Source organism: Amaranthus tricolor, chromosome 9 (assembly GCF_026212465.1).
Source record: "Amaranthus tricolor cultivar Red isolate AtriRed21 chromosome 9, ASM2621246v1, whole genome shotgun sequence".
In the NCBI taxonomy this organism is placed as follows: Eukaryota; Viridiplantae; Streptophyta; class Magnoliopsida; order Caryophyllales; family Amaranthaceae; genus Amaranthus; species Amaranthus tricolor.
The window spans coordinates 24,248,544-24,268,768 of NC_080055.1; the positions used below are offsets into that span (position 1 = coordinate 24,248,544).

The 20,225-nt window shown below is 31.5% G+C and overlaps 1 protein-coding gene across 1 annotated transcript; it reads right to left on the minus strand.

Moving 5' to 3' along the window:
* Window positions 1–995: 995 nt before the first annotated feature.
* On the minus strand, window positions 996–9,576 carry LOC130824415 (U-box domain-containing protein 34-like). The gene is made up of 9 exons (XM_057689414.1): window positions 9,238–9,576; window positions 8,321–8,442; window positions 7,046–7,167; window positions 6,629–6,750; window positions 5,366–5,685; window positions 5,163–5,264; window positions 4,007–4,435; window positions 2,788–3,537; window positions 996–1,323 (listed from the first exon to the last, which is right to left on the minus strand). The coding sequence occupies exons 1-9, from the start codon at window positions 9,392–9,394 to the stop codon at window positions 1,129–1,131; spliced, it is 2,319 nt and encodes a 772-aa protein (XP_057545397.1). The 5' UTR covers window positions 9,395–9,576; the 3' UTR covers window positions 996–1,128.
* Between the last annotated feature and the right edge of the window lie 10,649 nt (window positions 9,577–20,225).

Consider the following 20,225-nt stretch of genomic DNA (forward strand, 5'->3'; position numbering starts at 1 on the left):
ATTCTGAAGTCGGATCGAAAAAAGTTCGATTACAAGGTCAGGTTATATCGAATCGCAAGATGTATTTTTAACACCTCTACACCCGATATTTACAAAGTAGCTTTGATACAACATCTAGTCTCTTGAGAGACCGTCTCTATGAGAGACGTAATCTTAATCTAGTTCATTAAAGATTAATGCCTACTTAAGTACTCTTAATGCCTACTTACATTATCTTTAATGCTTACTTACCGTATCTTTAATACCTATTTTCAATATCTTAAATATTTATTTACATCATTTTAATGCCTATTTACAATATTTTAATAAATATATAATGGACCGGCCCAATTAGAAATGATCTCTCAAAAAGACCGTCTCTCACAAGAATTTGTGTTGATACAATGCACCTAATAGGCTAATACCAAGGACAATGGGAGTGAAATGTTAACTATTCTATAGAATAATACATTCAAGATATAATTTTAATTTCATTCTTTTTTCTTGTAGGAAAATATTCATTATAAAGCCTTTAAAGATGAAGGGGTGGAACCTGAATTTCATAGCAAATTGGATATTATTCACCCCCAAGTCCAAATGACAATTGTTGTTAGGTTGTGATAAATGACAATTTGTCACGTGATGATGTTATGAGCCCTCACGTGTGGATACATTCAGGGGCATTTTTGGGCTCAAGCCCACAAACCCACAAATAATGTGCATTGACTATTTTAGTGATATGAAATCTTCCTCACATGTAAAGTATTTCCCACTGTTGTGGTGATGAAAAGAGTTGGAATAATGCTTTTAACTAATATGAAGGTGCAAGAAGTTTCAAATAATAACAACGGGATTTTTACTCCACCTCTCTAATCTATTCAACACGGATTTAAAATAAATTTCAAGTTATACAAAGGAATTTGATTGTTCTATTATACTGTTTTAGTTGAATGTAGTTTAGCTCTTATTTCATTGTACAATTAGCGCGATCTCATAAGAAACGATTAAAATTAATGAATCGTCATTCAAAGGAGTTATGATATTTAAATGAAATCTCGTTTGCTCGTATAAACGTAAGAAGCAACAAGAAAATCAGTAAAATGAATATCAATTTTGTGCACAAATATACAGTTTCTGGTAAAATCACTTTCAGGAATGTTTAGCAGCTAAACGAGATTTCCACTCCTGTATGGCAGTAAGCAAGGTAAAATTGGGTGTAAGATTAAAATGGGTCAATTTTTTGTTTGTGACTGGTGATACATCATGCCTTTCGAGCCATGCTTCTATGGCTCTACGTTCATATGTAAAACCATCTGCTGCGACATGTGGATCGTCCATGACTTCCTGCAACATGGGGTAGAAGGCTCAATCATATCAACTATCATACAATTTAATAAAAAAACTGTAAAATTCTACATGGCATTCTCATAATGATTTGCCATATAAAATAAATCTTATCAAAGTTAAATCACTTATTCCTTAATATATCAGTAGCATATCACAATTAGATATGTTCATTAAATTTTTCTTTAACTTTTATATTTTTGAATTAAAAATTACATGAGATTTCCAATTAAAATTTCTTAAAATATATTTAGATTTTTATGTTGAAATATTTGCTAATCAATAAAGTATTTTCATTAGAATTTTTATTTATAAAATATTTCATCAAGACATAAAAGATATATAATAATCAAAAATTATTTTGAAAATGACAAAGAATCATTATGATAACGTTGTTGGATGATTACTCATATTTATCTTAAAAAGTATGAGAACTTTAAATATTACTTATTTTAACAAGCAAGTTTTTTCATTAAAAAACTATATTAACATGTAATTGATTTCTATTTTAAATTTATATTTACATATACTTTTATACTAACAAATTCGTGTATTGCAGGAGTGTCTATACTATTTGTTATCTACTATGTTTTTAGTGTCAAGTAACCAAAAGCTTAAGTTGATGGTTGAAACCCCAAGATATTGTATATTTTCTAACATGCCGCTTTAGTATACTAGAGTCCTTTGGGTTAAAAGTGTGGACGCAACATAGGTCTTCCTCGTAGAATTTGAGGGATGGTTGAGATTTGAACCCGTAATTTTTTTGCCACATTGACTTTCGATACCATATTAAAGAATCAGTTCAACCAAAAGCTTAAGCTGATGGTTGAGGCCCTAAGATATGCTATAGAACATGCCCGCTAAAGCCAAGGGTGAAGGTGTTGGGATGAGTTATCCCACATCGATAAATTGAAAATGGTGTGCACGCTTTATAAGCTATTAGAGACCTTCTTCCCATTGCCATATGGTTTTGGGATGGTATATATCTCCTTGGCTTATGAAGTGTGTGCACTTGTGTCCCCCCGTTAATATGCTGGCATTCACAATAAGTCCAGCCTAATTTAACATGGTATCCGAGCCGATGGTTCGATCAACAATTTAAAAATGGTAGGTTCGAAAAGAATGGCGTTCCTACCCTAATTGATTACTCCCACATGCGAACTTGACGGGGGTTCGCATGTGAGGGGGTGTTGGGATGAGTTATCCCACATCGATAAATTGAAAATGGTGTGCACGCTTTATAAGCTATTAGAGACCTTCTTCCCATTGCCATATGGTTTTGGGATGGTATATATCTCCTTGGCTTATGAAGTGTGTGCACTTGTGTCCCCCCGTTAATATGCTGGCATTCACAATAAGTCCAACCTAATTTAACAGAAGTGACTCAATATATTGGGTTCGAATAGGATTTCAAGTATCTACCTGCAATTATATACAATATATAGAGAATTTAGTGAAACTCACATGTAGAATAGGGCAGAAGTAGTGACTCGGTGCAAAAATGCTGCTTCGTTCGACTTTCATACTAACATCAGCAACATCAGCAAGTTTTTTCAAAATGGGTAGAACTCCTGTCTCAAGGTCTGGTCTATCTCTGCATCTGAGTTTACAACATTCTAATGCAAGCTTCGTCAACTCCTCTACCTCAGCAAGCGGCCAGTCATTGATGGAATCGTCGAGTATATATGGCAAGGATCCGCTGGCAATTGCGTTCTCCATGACTAATAAAAGCCCATTTGGACTTCGAGCTGTCAATAACTGAAGTATTATTATCCCAAATGAATACAGGTCTGATTTTGGTCTGACGGTACCAGTTCTTTGATACTCAGGGTCTATATAATACAAAGTTCCCGCGAGCAAAGAGTTTCCAAACATGGTAACTGAATCAGGAATGTTATCAGAAATTAGTTTTGCTAACCCGACATCACTGATTTTTGTTACATAGTTTCTTCCTAACAAGATATTCCCGGGTTTAAGATCACGATGCACAACTGGTTCGGGTTCTCTGCGGTGTAAGAATGCAAGGCCACGAGCAATTTCAAAGGCTATACGAAACCTTGCAAACCATGGAAGAGGTTCTCTTCCATTATGGCAGAATATATGTTGTTCCAAGCTTCCGTTTTCCATGTACTCGTACACAAGACAACCCATTTCTGTGCATACTCCAAGTAGTAAAACAATATTTGGATGGCATAACTGGCTCAAGATTCTAATCTGCAAAAAGCAGATGGACAACACATACACTAATTAGGACAACTTTGTAGATTTCTTACCATTACAAACATAAAACTGATAAATTTGTTATTGGGTTGGTACTAGAGGTGTTCAACGGGGCGGGTCATTAACGGGCCTTGGTGTAAAAGGGCCAGATTGGGCCGGATAATTATAAAATATATTAAAATTACCATTTTATGAACTTTTAAAAAACGGGTCAAAGTGGGTCGGATTTAAGCAAGTTTTGACCCACCCTGGCCCGGCCCGTTGAATACCTCTAGTTGGTACACAAAAAGATCTGCATAAGAGGAGAGTTAACTGCACACAATGTCGTTGAAGTTCCCTCCTATAACCAATTGATAATAGGAAGAGTACCTCATCAGGCTTATATGTTAGTCAACGTCTCTCTAATTCTTCGATATGGAATCACACGTGGGTTATTTTTCCAACAGAATCAAAAAAGTTATACCTCCCTAAGAAACTCTTCCTTCTTTTCAGTCGCGTCATGCTCAAGCACCTTGATTGCAACATGTGTATGATCAAGATTACCTCTATAAACTTTACCATAACCACCTTCACCGATTATGTTTTTCTCCGAAAACTCATCAGTAGCGACTCTAACCTCATCTGGTGTGTACCTTCTAATCCTCCTTTCGTTAGAGATGAGCGCATCAACAACTTTTTGTCTTTCCTTGAACTCTTTTAAAGCATTAAGTTCTGCTATCTGCCTTTCATGAGATTCTTTGGCAAGTATATGTTTAGCTGCTTGGGCATCTTCTACAGCTTTCATGTGCTTCAACTTTTCAAACTCTGCAATTTTCCTTAGAGTTTCTTCCCGTCCTGTTGCAGCATCAATCTTTTCTGCTTCCACAACACATTCTGAGGAAAGTATTCGTACCTACCATTTTTAGCACGTTATAATCAGTTTCTATTTATGGATGTGTTTGAAAATTATTTCCATTTATGGATGTGTTCAGCGTAGTAGTTTAAGTAGTTATTAGTTGGTTTATGAGTCTAAAACTCTACTTTTATAAAAAAAAGTCAACGTTTAAAAAAAGTCAACGTTTGATTACGTAGTAGCGTTTAGTGGTGTATATAGCTATTTTTAAAACTACCATGATTCTACTTTTACCAAAGAGTATAAATTTATATGACTAATTAAATAATTAAATACTCCCTCGGTCCCTCCATTTCAATGACTTTGTCTCATTTCACTTGAGCACATTTTTGCCAAGAAATATATTAAAGTCTTAATATCTCTTATGGTGCATAACTAATAATTATAAAAAGTTGATATTAATAATCGTTGTGTTGTTACGAACCAAATAAGATCCCACTTGACTATATTTTAACTCATAAATTAAGAATAAAGTACAAATTAAGAATGAACTGTGAATAGTAGAGTTGAAAAACTAAATGGGACATAATCCACTGAAACGGAGAGAATATATAACAATTACAACTACTTAGACATCTATTAGCCACCCACATAGCAACCTCCTTAAATCTTTGTGTTCCTTTCGCTAGTTTTACTTTATCAAACAATGTTTAGTTCATTGTTATTGTTATTGTTTATCAAAGTTCTTAGCATCGTATCGATCTTGGAAATATTTTCAAATCGTTACCTTCTTCTGTGTATGGATTAGATCTTCACAAGCTCGATTATACAAAGCAAGTGTAGTTTGTAGCTCAAGTCGCAGTTGTTCAACCTCGTTATGCAGATCAAACTACCAGTAAACGAACATTTACAACATGTAAGATAGCCGGAGCATGTATTAGGAAACTCTAGTGTATCACATAAAAAATGGGTCGAGAAAGAAACACAGACCTCTTGGTAGGACATATGAGAATCAGGTATAGATATAGGAGCTCCTGAAGACACATCAGTGTAAGTAGACGCCATAGACGAATGACTAGTAATGTTTCGACCATGAAAATCATCGAAGTTATCGGAGCCTTCTTGTGCATTAGAATTAAAATCTGATTTATTATACTGAAGATGATCTGACAAGGGTGAGGCTACAGCACTATTACAACCTTCAACAGAAGAGGAAGAGTGTAGGGGAGTCTGGCCTGTCGTCACTACTATGGGTAGTCTATTACTATCATTTTCTCTTGATGTGTTTTGTATGTCAATGAAGGGTGTAGCTGCAAAGCAACGTCAAACACGATTATTCCGAAATCACTTACTAGTTGTTTAAATTGGACTCGAGTGATCTGAACCCAAAAATGACCCAACTCGACTCTAAAATGAAATTTACATTGAATCAAATTGACTTCGACATGTTAGACACACATACATAAGAACATAGAACTACACATTCTAAAATAGCATATCCAAATCTGACCGAACACATAAATTACAACATATAACATATCTTGGGGCTTCAGCGAAAAGTTAAGACTTCAACCATCTACTTAAGGTTTTAGTTGAGTTGGTTTTTTGATATAATATCAGAAACCAGTTAGCCAATATGATAAAAGGGTCACATGTTCAAATCATTTTTATCACTCATCTTAAGTTGAATATTTAGCATCATATATGAGAATGACATGTGTTCCATCCACAATTTTAGTCAAAAAGGCTGTTGTAAGGGGTGTTGTAGTGTATACAATATATGATATTCTTTAAGTATCAACTTAAACTTTTGGTTAAGTTGATTCCTTGACATAATGAATGTCCTTTCAAATAGGCATATCCATTCATTAAGCAGAAAGTCATGCGATACTACCACAATTTTAACCCAAAAGACTCTTATGTGTTGCGGCATCATAGTGTATATAACGTATTCTGTTGCTTCAACCATCGGTTTAAACTTGTTGTTGAATTTTTTGGAAAAATTATCCACATATAATCCCACATCGAAATATTAGAGAGAGATTGACCAACATATAAGTTTGATAGATTACTCCTTCTACTATCGGTTATTTTAGGATGAAACCTTATCAGATTTATATGTAGTCAATTCTTCTCTTGTGTGAGTCTTGTGTACAAATCTAAATTTATCAGAATTAATTCCTTGACAGAATGAATATCTCCTCAAATGAGGCATCTTAATTCAATAAGCAAAAGTAGGAATGAAACACATACCATTTGAGGTCATTGAAGTAGCGAGTTTGGTCTTTACTCTTCGTTTAGATACAACAAATATATCACAAGTATCTGGTGCAGTTTTTAACACTAATTGTGGTATGCCATGTCCTTTTATCTTCCTGGTATTCACAATAGTCAAAATGTTAAATATAAATATACTGGATCTTAATCATCAATTTAAACTTTTGGTTAGTCGATTTTTTTAACATGGTATCAGAATTTTACGAGACAAAAAGTCACAAATTCAAAGCTCACACCACTCGGTATGAGGTGAGGGTTTGGATTGAATCCACACACTTCTAGCATAAAAGACTTTCATGTGAGAGGGGGTTAGGCGTGTTTGAATATATAATATATTTTAATGCTTCAACTATCAGCATAAATTTTTAGTTGAGTTAGTTTGTTATATTTTACCTCCAAATGCGATTAAGTGATTCAGATCCCAAAACTAAGCTTCTAACATTTGATTTTCTTACATAGTCTACAAGTCCAGCGGCAATGTTTTCACCCTCAAGCAGCAAGGTCTCGAATTCCAACTGAAAGAAAGAAATTGATTGAGATTATAGATCATCATTTTATACATTTACTCTAAGAAAAATGAAATAGAGACAAATTATTTTTTGTTAGAATATATAATATATTTAGAGCTTTAATTATCAGTGATTGAGAAAAAATTAGTAGGTCGAAACTAGCTATGGTTTAGATTCTGTCGCTAATAATAAGTTAGCGACAGAAAACTAAATTATTAGCAACCAAATTAGGGGCCAAAAGAGGCGGTCACTACATTAGCGGCTAAATGTGGATCATTGCTAAATATCTACCAGATCAACGATTAAAAATGGGTCGTTGCTAAATTAGAGACCAAACTAGGGACAACCCTGATGATCATAATTTACATTTTTTTTAAAAGTTCGTTATTAATGGCGTCTTTTCAGGCGAGATGTATGGCACTCACATTTCTTTTTGCAAGGTCCATTCTTTTGGGGGATTGTTTAGGTGCACGCACTCCTTTTATGGTATCTATGTTACCTTCCTTTCCTCCGACACCGATAGTGCGGGATATTGAATTGATGATTATGACTATTAATGATTTTTATTTCGTCACTAATTTGGCTATGGGGGATTATTTGAGTGTGCGTATTCCTCTTATGATTGTCAGCTACCTTCCTTCCCCTAGACCCCACCTGTGCGGAATACTATATTGATTACTATGACTACTAATAATGATTCTTATTCCTACACTGATTTGATCATTGTTGCTTGATTTCATAACCCTTGTGATATTTATTAATGATACATACTCTTAGCAAAAGATATACAATTATTTGTGGAACTCTCATTCCTAAATTGCTGAAAGTTATAAGTATAGGCGATGGTGAACCCAAAATTTCAGGAAGTCTTAAAAAATAATTATAATATTTGGACAAGTCCTAAAAAATAATTATAATATTTGGACAAAAAATTGGAAGGATCATGACGTATTTTACTTAAAATCATTATTTTTTACAATTTTTCTTAAGAAGATTAAAATATTTTTTAATGGGCCCGCCAATGTATGTAGGGGAGGGAAAATGCTAAGATGGGTGACTTAAATGGAAATTCTATTTTATTTTAATAATTAGCGACAAACTTAACAATTTAATGATTTAGATCCTTAAAAAGAAGAAGCTTAAAGAAGTATCGTATTACCTCGCCTGGTCTATAAAGCCTCTTATATTGTATGAAGATTGCTTGAGCTTTTTCTCTAACATCTTCCATGTACTTGGCTACAACTTTTGTGTCTAATTGTGCAATTGGTATACTATTTCCAGCTGAAAATAAAATCATTAGACAATTATCACACTTTATAATATAAATTTTTATCAGAAATAATCTCATAAAATTATAAATGTTCAAACTAAAGAATAGTTTCATAACCAAGAATTTTATCAATAATAATGCACATACTTAACAATGTCATGAATCATGATATAGAGTTTTAATTAAAAAAAATAAAAATTTCAACACGATGAAGAAAAATAATTTGAATCACTTAAATATATCATTTAGAATAAAATGAGTTCAGGCTATAAGTCTATAATATTTTGCTTTAATATAAATAAAAATTATCAAAAATAACTTAATATTTCACTCATTTGACGTGAATAATCTCACCTTTGAACTATTATCTAATTAATCCAACATGTATTATGTATTTTCTCTCAAAATATCCAATGATCTGAACCACTACAATTTACCCCCTAAACCACTACAACCCCACCGTCCCCTCCCACATCGGATATGATGGGACAAAATACATATCAAAGATGAGGTTATCAAAATCCAACATTTGCTACGTATTAACTCCTAATATATCTAGTGATCTCAACCACTACAACCCCATCCCCTCCCCTTCCAGACCGGATATGCCAGAAGTAAATACATATTAAAAATGAGGTTTTTAAAAATAATCAATAAGTGGAATTATTAATAGCCAATATGTAAAAGACTGAATTATCTTCGACAATTTTCCTTTATATAATGCTCAAATATCTTTAAGAAGTTTGCTTCAATGAGAGACCCCCTCAGATTAACTCAATTAAAAATTGAAAAAGAAAAAAACATACAAGGAGTAGGAATGTGGGTGATGATGGGCATGACATGAACTAGCAAAACGTGATGAGCTTGAAGCAATAAATTCTCCACGGCCCATCTTACTGCCCGTTTGCTTCCGTTGCCACGGCCATTGCCGCCGATATTCACTGCCACTACTACGGTGGTCATCACTGTTGTTAATCCAACTCGTTGCGTCTCGAAGATTTTTAATGGTGGCCGGTGGGCGGTAGCCGGTTATATTGTGGTCTCGGATGATCTTGCAAAGTTTTTGTTAGGAAGGGAAGTAATGGGAAGAAGAGACGAGCACGTAACACAAATAGAGGGCCTTTTGACTTTCATGAAATGGACATGTAGCGAATATTACATGCTCTCAAAAGTCATTTAAACAAATAAACAAAAATAATATCAAGTACTTTATTTTGTTGTAAGAAATTATTTCACTTATTTTAGTATCTCCTTTTAACTTTGTAATATTTTTATTTTGTGTAGTTCGTTTCTACTTTTAATTTTTATCCACACTCATATTTTCTTATTCGGCAAGTTTTGTATGAGAATATCTTACCATGAGACGAACTCATAACTTATTTTTCTAATTAATCACTATTTTCTAAACGCGTTAGATTTTAATTGATCACTTTAAGGTTATTAAGTGATCATTTTGACAATAAATATACATTGGGTTAGTTTAATAAAGACAGTCTCACAGTGAAACCTCTCATTTGAAAACTTGTGTCTCTCATCTTTTCTCACTTTTACTTTTACATATAGTTTAGTGATCTTTAGTACTCTCTTCTTTTTTTTTTGTCTTTCCCGTTTACTTTTTGCTTAATTTTTCAAAGCAATCTTTGAGCATCAAATGAATAAATATGCATCATAAAAACTATAAAAAAAATAAAATAAAAATTATACATTAAGACGAATCAATCAAAATCTCACGTAAATATATTTTATCTTTTATATCTCTCTCAAAATGTTAGTCAAATTTTTCGCTCTTTAAAGAAATAAATGAAAAAGAATAATAGAATTGGCTTTGGGGTTTATTTGGTCTCACACACCAACGGATTTTTGGCAATAGGAGATGCATGAGAAAACAAGTTGACTTATTTTAATTTAACTTTTAGGATTTGATACTCTGAAAATCCCAATTATATTTTTTTAAAATAAATTATTTTATGTTTTTTACTTTAGTTTAATTTAAAATATCAATGTTATAGTGGACTTTTGGCAAACCGCATATAAATTACTCCATTTTGAAAGTTTGTATTATTTAAAATATTTGGAGAAACTTAAATTTGGTTTTTTAATAGATACATATGAGTTAAATTATATTTATGTGTGTTATTATTGGATTTGTCTTCATATTAAAATCATAAGATATTATGTTTGGGAACAATGATTTCATTTGGTAATATAGAAGTGGCTCAAATTTATTATTTGACAAATTAAAAATTTTCAAATTTAAATTTAAATCAATTCCATCATTATTTTTAAAATACTTAAAAATTCAGAATTTGAAAATGACTTCCTAAACTTTGCTATTCTCAAATTCTTTATTTATGATTTCATGATTAAAATTATAATTTAAAATAAAATACTTATTCTCAAACACAAGATAAACGAATTTATAGATACTTAGAAAACTATGCTAAAAGCAAATAGGACAAAGTTTTAAAACAGAGAAAAATATTTTTTCACCTTGTTAATTCTGTAAACTAAATAATATTCGTTGTTTCAAATTACTTATGTAAACTCTTCGTTTTCACTATTGAACTAGTTTCAGATTAGATAGAAGGAGCTCAAATGATATGAATGTCACAAACATAATTTTATGTGAGGAGGCAAAAATTGATGGCCTTTAAAATAGGAAAAATTACCATGTATAATAAAATTTTTCGTTAATTTAAAATAGGAGTATAATAATATCAACTTTTGATTAATCATGAATAATACCAATTTAGGGGGCTTTTTTTCTAGAATAATATCAATTTTAGTTTATTAATTAATATACCAATTTTTTGTCATATAATTTTCTATAATTTGATTTTTAACACATGTTAGGTATGTTTTAGGGAAACGCCCCTCTAACTTGGTATTATTTATGGTTAATCAAAAGCTAGTATCATTTTAGGCAAATAAGCAAAAAATTGTATCATTCCTGATAATTTTACCTTAAAAATATTCCACCGATTTTGTTAGGTTGACTTTGAAATCAACATACATTAATGTATAAAATTTAAATGATTTATGAGCTAAATACTCAACGTAATACTACCAGTATAAGTTATAACCTATCACAATTTTTTGGAATGAAATATGACTAGAGTCTAGCAGGGTTAAATGGGTCGGATACGAGTCCAGTTTAAGTAAATATGGGTTGGGTCGAATAAGGACCTTTTAAAATTAATATGGGCTGGGCTTTTTCAAGTCCGACCTGGCCCAAAACATATTTATCACGAAAATTTGAAACATATAAGCAAAAAAATATAAAAATATTGAATAACAATTAACTTTTGAAAATATTCCCAAAGTAAGCACTTTTACACGAAGCTGTGGTCAAGATAAGTTCGTTGTTAATAACAGCGGGCAAATAATAAAAGGTCAAATTCAGTCAAACAATGGGCCGCTGTTATTAACAGCGGGCGATAGTTTACACTAAATTTTACTAGTTAGCATTCGTCCGCTGTTAATAACATCGGCCCATTGTTTGACTGACTTCTACTTTATTTTTGAACAAATCCCCCATTGTTTGACTTTTGTTCGACTATCGCCCGCTGTTAATAACAGCGGCCCATTACTACACTGAGTCAAAAAAGTCAGCTCAGTAATCGGCCGTTGTTACTAAGAGCGGCCGATTATTACTGTAACAATCCGACTTACCGTTGACTGAGTAAATAGGGTCATCACTGGGTTCGTTTCCCAAGAAACTGAAATCACACTTTCAAAACTTGAGCAAAGGGGACACCAGCTTTTCAACGTAATTAACTCAGCTACATCTCAAAACAAACATCTAACTAAAACACAGGATGATCACACAATTCTCTACAAGTTCGATATAACCAACACAACCAAATCAAATTTGCATTTATCCAAAATCTTAATGCAAAATTGTAAATTCCTACGTGCTCAGCTCAATATACATCCTTGGAACCTCTAATCACCTCCGCTAATCCATTATTCCCGACTAGTTCCGATCTGTAGACAAACTAAAAGTTGGAAACAACAGAAGGTCGGATTAAACTGAATGAGAAGTAACAATCCAAAACAACAAAACACAACAATTCAAATCATAGGTTTAAAAGCAACATCAGTTTCCTAGATCTATGTGCGCACAGGGAGTCTAGTTTGAGAGTTGCCCCATAACTCTAAGGCTATGTCGCTCTCGGGTGAAGCTAGTCAATATTTGAATGACAATTCGCTTCAAAAACAGGGAGTAGGGAACAATGTTCCTCAACTCCGTCAATGACCAGCTCACAAGTCCGATCCATTGACCATATCATAATATCAACATAAGCATTCACAACAAAATTTGTCTCAACATTTTCCAATTTCAAAAGAGCTTTAGTAAAAAGTTTATTTTCAAGAATGTAGTCTAGCCAGACCCTTTAAGGGACTGCTACTACTCACCAAAAAGAACGCTTCAAGAAGCTAAGTCTGGTACTTCGCGATCACTAGAAGGGCTCCTCGATAATGTCGCCTCCTGAAGCATCACAACAAAGCATACGATACTACAACTAGGTTCATATAGCTCATTGCATTTCATCCTAAGAATGCATCTTAGTTCCACCTTCTATTCTAATATTTCTCATTTCAGAGATTGTGCAAGTCCTAACTCCAACCCTCAATATCATCAAAATAAATAACCTTGCTTTGTCTAGCTTATATTTTTGTAAAGATTAACGTCTCCACAATTCCTTTTGTATTCCAATTCGAACACTTCCATGTTCATCTAAACTCAAAACCAAGAAACTAAACAAGATTAACAAACTATCCAAAAGAAAGATTCAGCTAGTTTATCCATTCAACTAATAATTTCCACACGAACCCTAGATACCTTCAATAACAACCAATCAATCAACAATTAACCATTACCATAATTTGAAAATGTTAATATTACATCCAAGAACACTGAACTAACCACTACTAAATCATTCGAATAATCTACTACTAAAATCATAGCCCAGAATTAAATTCTCATCATCACATAACTCACTAATAACACATTTTCCATAAATTTCCAATTTAATAACTCATCTAACTAACTCATATACATTCCAAGATTCAACAACATTTAGGGTTTAACACATGAATGAAAGATTATACAAGGGAAAGTATATGAATAAGAGCATAATTATTAAGGAAAAACAAGGAAAGAAATCAAGAAGGAGTACCTTCTGTTTGCAGCAGCAAGAAACGAAAAAAATCAGGTTCAATGCTTTATTTTCGGCTTGGATTTGAAGTTTAATCAACAGGACCAAAAACTCACTCAATCCTTCCCCAAATCGGTAGAATTCAAGTCAAGGGAGGAAGATTTTGGCTGCTTCTACACTTATGGTGGTTCGAAATCAGAGAAAAGCTAAAGATAATGCTGAAATAATGTGTTGAAAATCAAAGAAAGAATCGAGTAGATTATACCTGATTAGCTTTAGTTTGTTACTTTTCAAAAAAATCAAGCGAAAGACTACGTTTCTTGAAGAACCAAGAGCGAAATCAGATGGTTGAGGAAATTGTTGCTTCGAAATCAGATGAAGAAGATGGGTAGAGCTGTGTTTTTCTTTGAAAATCGAAGACAAGGAATGACGGGATGAGAGGCATGGGTCTCGAAGGTTTTTAGAAGGCAAAGAAGGGTTTGATTTTTTTTTTTGTGTTGAAGATGATGATGAATAGTGGAATGCGTGAAATTGGTTTCTATTCTTTTTATTATTATTATTATTTAATTTAAAAGAAAAGGAAAAGAAGAGAAATCAAATTGAGAATATTTTATGTCATGTGTATTTAAGATCTTGCTCGCACTGATAATTCTCTTAAACCTTCTCGTCTTAAATTATTAATTTTTTCCAAATGTTAAATTATTAAGCTGACTTTTTTTGACTCAGTGTAGTAATGGACACTGTTATTAAGTGGGAACATTACCAAGGCACAAGTTGATAAAAACTACTTACTTTGGGAAATATTTTCAAAAGTTGTCTATTATTTGATTTGTTTTTTATAATTTTTTGCTTATTTGTTTCAAATTTTCTTTTTATCACTAGAAATTAGTATAATCTCCATTGATCAAATTATAATAATTAAATTATTCTTTATAGTAATTGTAATATAGAAACGTCAATAATCTCCATTGATATTGTTATTTATTATAATTAAATTATCTATGAATTAAGCTATTCTTAAAGGCCCATTTTCGACCATTATTAATCACTTTTGTAGCACACTCAAAGTGCCAGTTTTTGGCCTAGCCATTTTGATCCGGACCTCACAAAGCCCTTCTTAAAACAGCCCAAATACGGGCTCAAAATAGAGGTCCGACCCATTAAACACCCCTAACCATAAGAAAATTTGAATAAAATAAGATGTTTTAACAACTTAATTCCGAAAATAAGCTTCGTAAAAACTTAATTCCCAAAATAAGCGTCCGTACATCCAAACCTAGCCTTAGAGTAACAGCGACTTAAAAAAAAATAATATTTTATTTATTTATTTATTTTTTAAGTCGCTATTAGTAACAGCAACTTAATGAATTTTAAGTTTTCAGTTCTCAGTTACTTTCTCATTCCAACCTACGAGATTAAGGAGTTGATCAGTTAACCTTAAAGTCGTTGTTACTAACAACGACTTAAGGAGTTGACTGGTCAACTCCCTAAGTCGCTGTTAGTAACAACGACTTATGACTTTTAATTTTTTTTTTTTTTGTCTTTCGCTGTTAGTAACAGCGACTTACTCCAAGGCTAGGTTTTGATGTACGGACGCTTATTTTGAGAATTAAGTTTTCACGAAGCTTATTTTTGGAATTAAGTTGTTAAATAATCTTATTTTATTCAAATTTTCACCAACTTCTAACCTACCCTAGACTCCGTTCAAGTACTTCATTCCAAAAAAAGAGTTTGTAACTAGTATCATATTGGTAAGAAGGTCAATGCACTAATGTAAATTATTAATCTTATACTTTATAAAAAAATACTAATAACTTATATTACATGATAATAATATAAATTATATCTAAATTTAATTATAAATTTATACATAAAATTAAAATATTTATACGATAAACATTTAGGTCTTAAGTGCCGCTTTTGTCCTTAATAATCAACATCATGATTATATAGAACACTTTTAACAATGATGGTTAAATTTCTAAAACTCCTTTTCAGAGTCCTATATTGATAGAATTAAAAGGTTTACACTTATTTATAAATAAAACCATAACATTAAAAAAACTAAATAATGAACATCTCAGTTTAGAATAGAATGAACTTGCATTGCTAATTCAATTTGACTTTCTTATAAACAAGAGCTATGAATTGATTAGGTAAAAATTTAAGTTTTTTTAAACCTTCTATGAGATAGACTAGAGTAGGATAAGCTAGATTATAAACTGCTTAGTAGAGTAAGTAATTTAATAAATAAATAATATATTTATTTATTGTATTCACTGCAAGTTGATCAATGATAATAAGTCATCCAAAATTGACCAAAAGAAAATGAAGATGCATTTATTCAAGTCATTTGGTCCATAAAAGATTCAAAATCGAGTCTTGTATTCTTGTTGATTTTTACATAATTGTAAATTTATTTTTAAGTCGGATCAAATCGAATTCAGTTATAAGATCAGGTGAATATCGGATCGTCGAGTCTGTTTTGAACACCTGAATATCGATTACTCCCTTTGTCTTGTAAGAATTGCAATAAGTACAATATTGATGTTTTTAAGGTTAAGGTAATTTCATAATAGTGAGAGAAATGTGTAAATGTCATATAATAAAAAAATACGTTAAATATATGAATAATTAAAGTAATAGAATCCATTGAGAATGTGCCAAACTATGATGAAAGCATTATAAAATTTAATTTTATTAAGTGTTTGAAGATTTGGTCATTTTGCTTAGGCAATAATCGGCAAAACATTATAGAATTTGGCAGTTATGTTGATGTTTGTGAAGCAACTCCACAAGGAATTACGCCTAGAGTGTGGGTTACTTTGTCGGACTCACAAGTCACAACTGAACAGCGGATACATATAGATCTTCTATCTGCATTAAATTGTTATACGGTTATTAAGAAAATGGAGGTGTGTATTAGGCCATGATAATTCGTCACATAATCTCATTGTGCCCTACTCGTATAGATGCGGGACACTTATAAGTTCGGCCCACAAATTCAAAGGTCAAGAGCGTTGACTTACACATACATTTGGTGAGGTTTATTGTTTTCCAAAACCATATGGTAGTAGGAGGATTAGCTCACCCAATATATATGTAAGTCCATAACCGATTATTTTATCGACATGGAATCTTGTTTCACATATAAAGTATTTTTCAACACTCCCCCTCACATGTGAGCCACATCATACCATGAACCATATTCGAGTCTGATACCATATTAGGCCGTGACAAGTCGTCACATAATCTCACCGTGGTCCACTCATGTGCACACGGGACACCCGTAGGCTCGTACCCACAAACCCACAGGTCAAGAGCGTTGACTTGCACATATACTTGGTGAGAATCATTGCCATATGGTAGTAGAAGGATTAGTTCACCCAATATATATGTAAGTCCACAATCCACTATTTTATCGATGTAGAATCTTATCTCATATGTAAAGTGTTTTACAAGAGTGACAATTAAATTATGTTGATAAAATTAAAATTTATGAAAAAATGAATTATATGTGAAAACTACCTTAAATAGAATTATCCGTAAAGAAGCAGATGGAGTATCTCGTTATACTTGGATCACAATCCTAAAGTGATGTATGGTGCCAACACTTTATCAAACTTGTTACTATAGTGCATTCCCACAATAATACCAAATAACAATTTTTAATTAACCATAAATAATATACTAATTTAGGAGGTGTTTTCTTAGCATAATGCTATTAACTTTTGTTTAACCACAAATATTCTTTTTTGTTGAATGACCTACTATAAATAAAAATCGGCATTATGGTCAAACACCCACTAACTTAATAATTCTTCATATTCTTTTAACTAGTCCCATTTGACTTTTCACCAATTTTTAGGTGGGTCAAATGAGACCACTTAGAAAGGGGAAAGAAAAGGTAATAAGTAAATTGTTAATGGTTCTTTATTAGATTAATTGTAATAAAGTAATGTGAATAAGGGTAATAAAATAAAAAATACACTTATAAATGGAAATGGACTAATAGGGTGACTTAATCCTATTTAAGCATGAGACTAATAAGGTGAATAGGAGGGAGTATCATTCACAGTTAATTTAAAATTTATATCATTATATAAAATTAATAAAAGTTTATATTATTCACAATAATTTTTCTTACAATATACTATTTTAAATTTTATAGTTCAATTTAAAATTAATTAAGAAAACAATGTTGAGGAAAACTCAATAATTTTCATAAACTGAATTAATTAAATCTAAAATAAAAATTTAACATGTTGAGTTTCCAATAGTGATAGTCATGATTCGTGAATTGCCGGTTATATTGCATTTTCATTACAAATAATATGTTCGTTTTTATTTTTAAAATGTACGAGGTCAATACCCAATTGATGATTACGTCATCCCACATATATAATGAGTCAACATTATATATTTTGATCAAACAGTTTAATTTACTTTTTAAGGGAATTTATTTATATTCTCTCCGTTTTCAAATGTTCATCTCATTTACTTTTTACACAATTTTCAAAGTACAATTTAAGCCTTAATATGTCTAAATACACATCACAAAAAATTATAAAAAATATATAATAAAAAGGTATACATTAAGACGAATCTAACGAAAACTCTTAATCAAATTTTTCTCTCCAAAATAGAATATTCTAAACGGGAAGAACATTAGAAAACGGAGGAAGTAGTATCTTATAATGTGTCCGCTTTAAAAAGTCGAGATGAGAATATAGATTGAACACAACTTAAATGTGTCACGTGAGCAATAAGTGTAATGTTTTTCATAATTACTTTGTTATTGAGTAGGTGAATAAATTGAATTAATTCAATTGCAAAGAAAATCAAATAAATGTAATTATGTGTAAATTCAATGTCTCGAGACATTTGCATTGTTATACATCCTAATGTTCTATATATTATGATCATGGTGGCAACTGGCAAGTGATGAGAATTAAGTATTTACTCTACTTGGGCAAACAAAACCTAAGCTATAACTCACAACGACCACCTCGCCCTTTATCGAGCGCTTTTGTTCAGTTGAACGTTTCTACTCGACCGACTTTGTGATATATCGTGTATTCGCATCTCATAAAAGGTTTGCTCTATCTAGTCGTCCATGTTTACATACACATGATTTCGTGGAAAATTACGTCTATTTGATCAAGCAATGCTTGGATTGCTCTAAGAAACAAATAATTTCCTAACATAAACTTGTCGGGACAAATTAAAATTTATTGATAATGGAAAAATCAGAAAAGTTTTGCGTGGCATTTATACTTTCTCACAAATTTTCTATAGAGAATTATTGCTAACTCTCATACGATATGCAATCTCATTAGGTTTATGTACAATCGACTCTCCTTTTGTACGGATCTTATACTCTTATTGTGTATAAGACCAATGAAAAATTTATTGTGGTATCAGAGCCCGAAATATAGTTAGCCCTTTATAAGTTATACATTTAATCTTATCACTGTTAAGAGATCTTTAGTTGTATGTTCCTTCCCAATAGATTTCTAACCCTTTTGGTGGTCTAAATATTTATATAGGATGATATGCCTGTCTATAAACATGAGAAATAACTATTATTACTACCAAATGATCTTAGTAGTGAACATTCTTTAAACTTATAAGTGTGTTACCTCTTCTTCCTGATCTCATCCTTGTTTGCGTAATCCATGCTTATTTGTTAAAGGCAAAAGCTAATTGACACCCTGGGACATTCATTAAAAAGAATAATAATATATTTGAAAGAGTAAAATAGGAAACAAAGTAAAAGATTTATTATAATATAATATTATATATTTTGATGCGAGATTTAGTGATAAATTCCAAACTAATATTTATACAATTAAAAGTTTAAACTATATTCTAATTACTATATAAATTTGATTTTATCGCTAATAATGAACACTCCGAAGGCGTTCATCGGCAAGATCTTTTAAAATTATATCATGTTAAATTTACCCAAGTAACCAAAATCGAATGTGATTTAAGACAACTCATAATAACATGTATTAATGTATACATAAATCAATATCATATAATTACAAAAACTAAAAATTAAAATTAAATTGTTTTGAAATATTAATCAAACACTTCAACACCTTTTATAGTTTGTGAGGATGTTTGACAAACGACAGTGGCTAATTTGACAAGCTAATTTTTTGAATTGATTTGACTAACTGATTTTAAACCCGTTGTTATAAGCAGATTGTTCGAAAACAAATTAATCATAACAATAAGTTGTTTCAACTATCTAAGTCACTGAACACTAACATTGAATGATTTGACCGCTCTACCCTCTATTTATATCAAAATAAGCTAAAATTACAACTATGGAAAAATTACCTAGAATAATCCAATATTTTCATGATTTTCCTACAATAATCCCACCTATTGATTAACCATGAATAATCCCAATTTTGGAGGGTATTTTCCTAGAGTAAACTCAATAACCGAATGACTTGCTATAGTAAATTTTATTTTTTTAAGAAAAAGATAAATTAAAAAATATTGAAAAAAAATGTTTAAAAGAATCCTAATTTTTTAATTATTCAGAATTTTTTATGTAAATTTTCAAAAATTTCTCTAATTTTACATTAATTTTCAATTTATTTTTTTGGTGAATT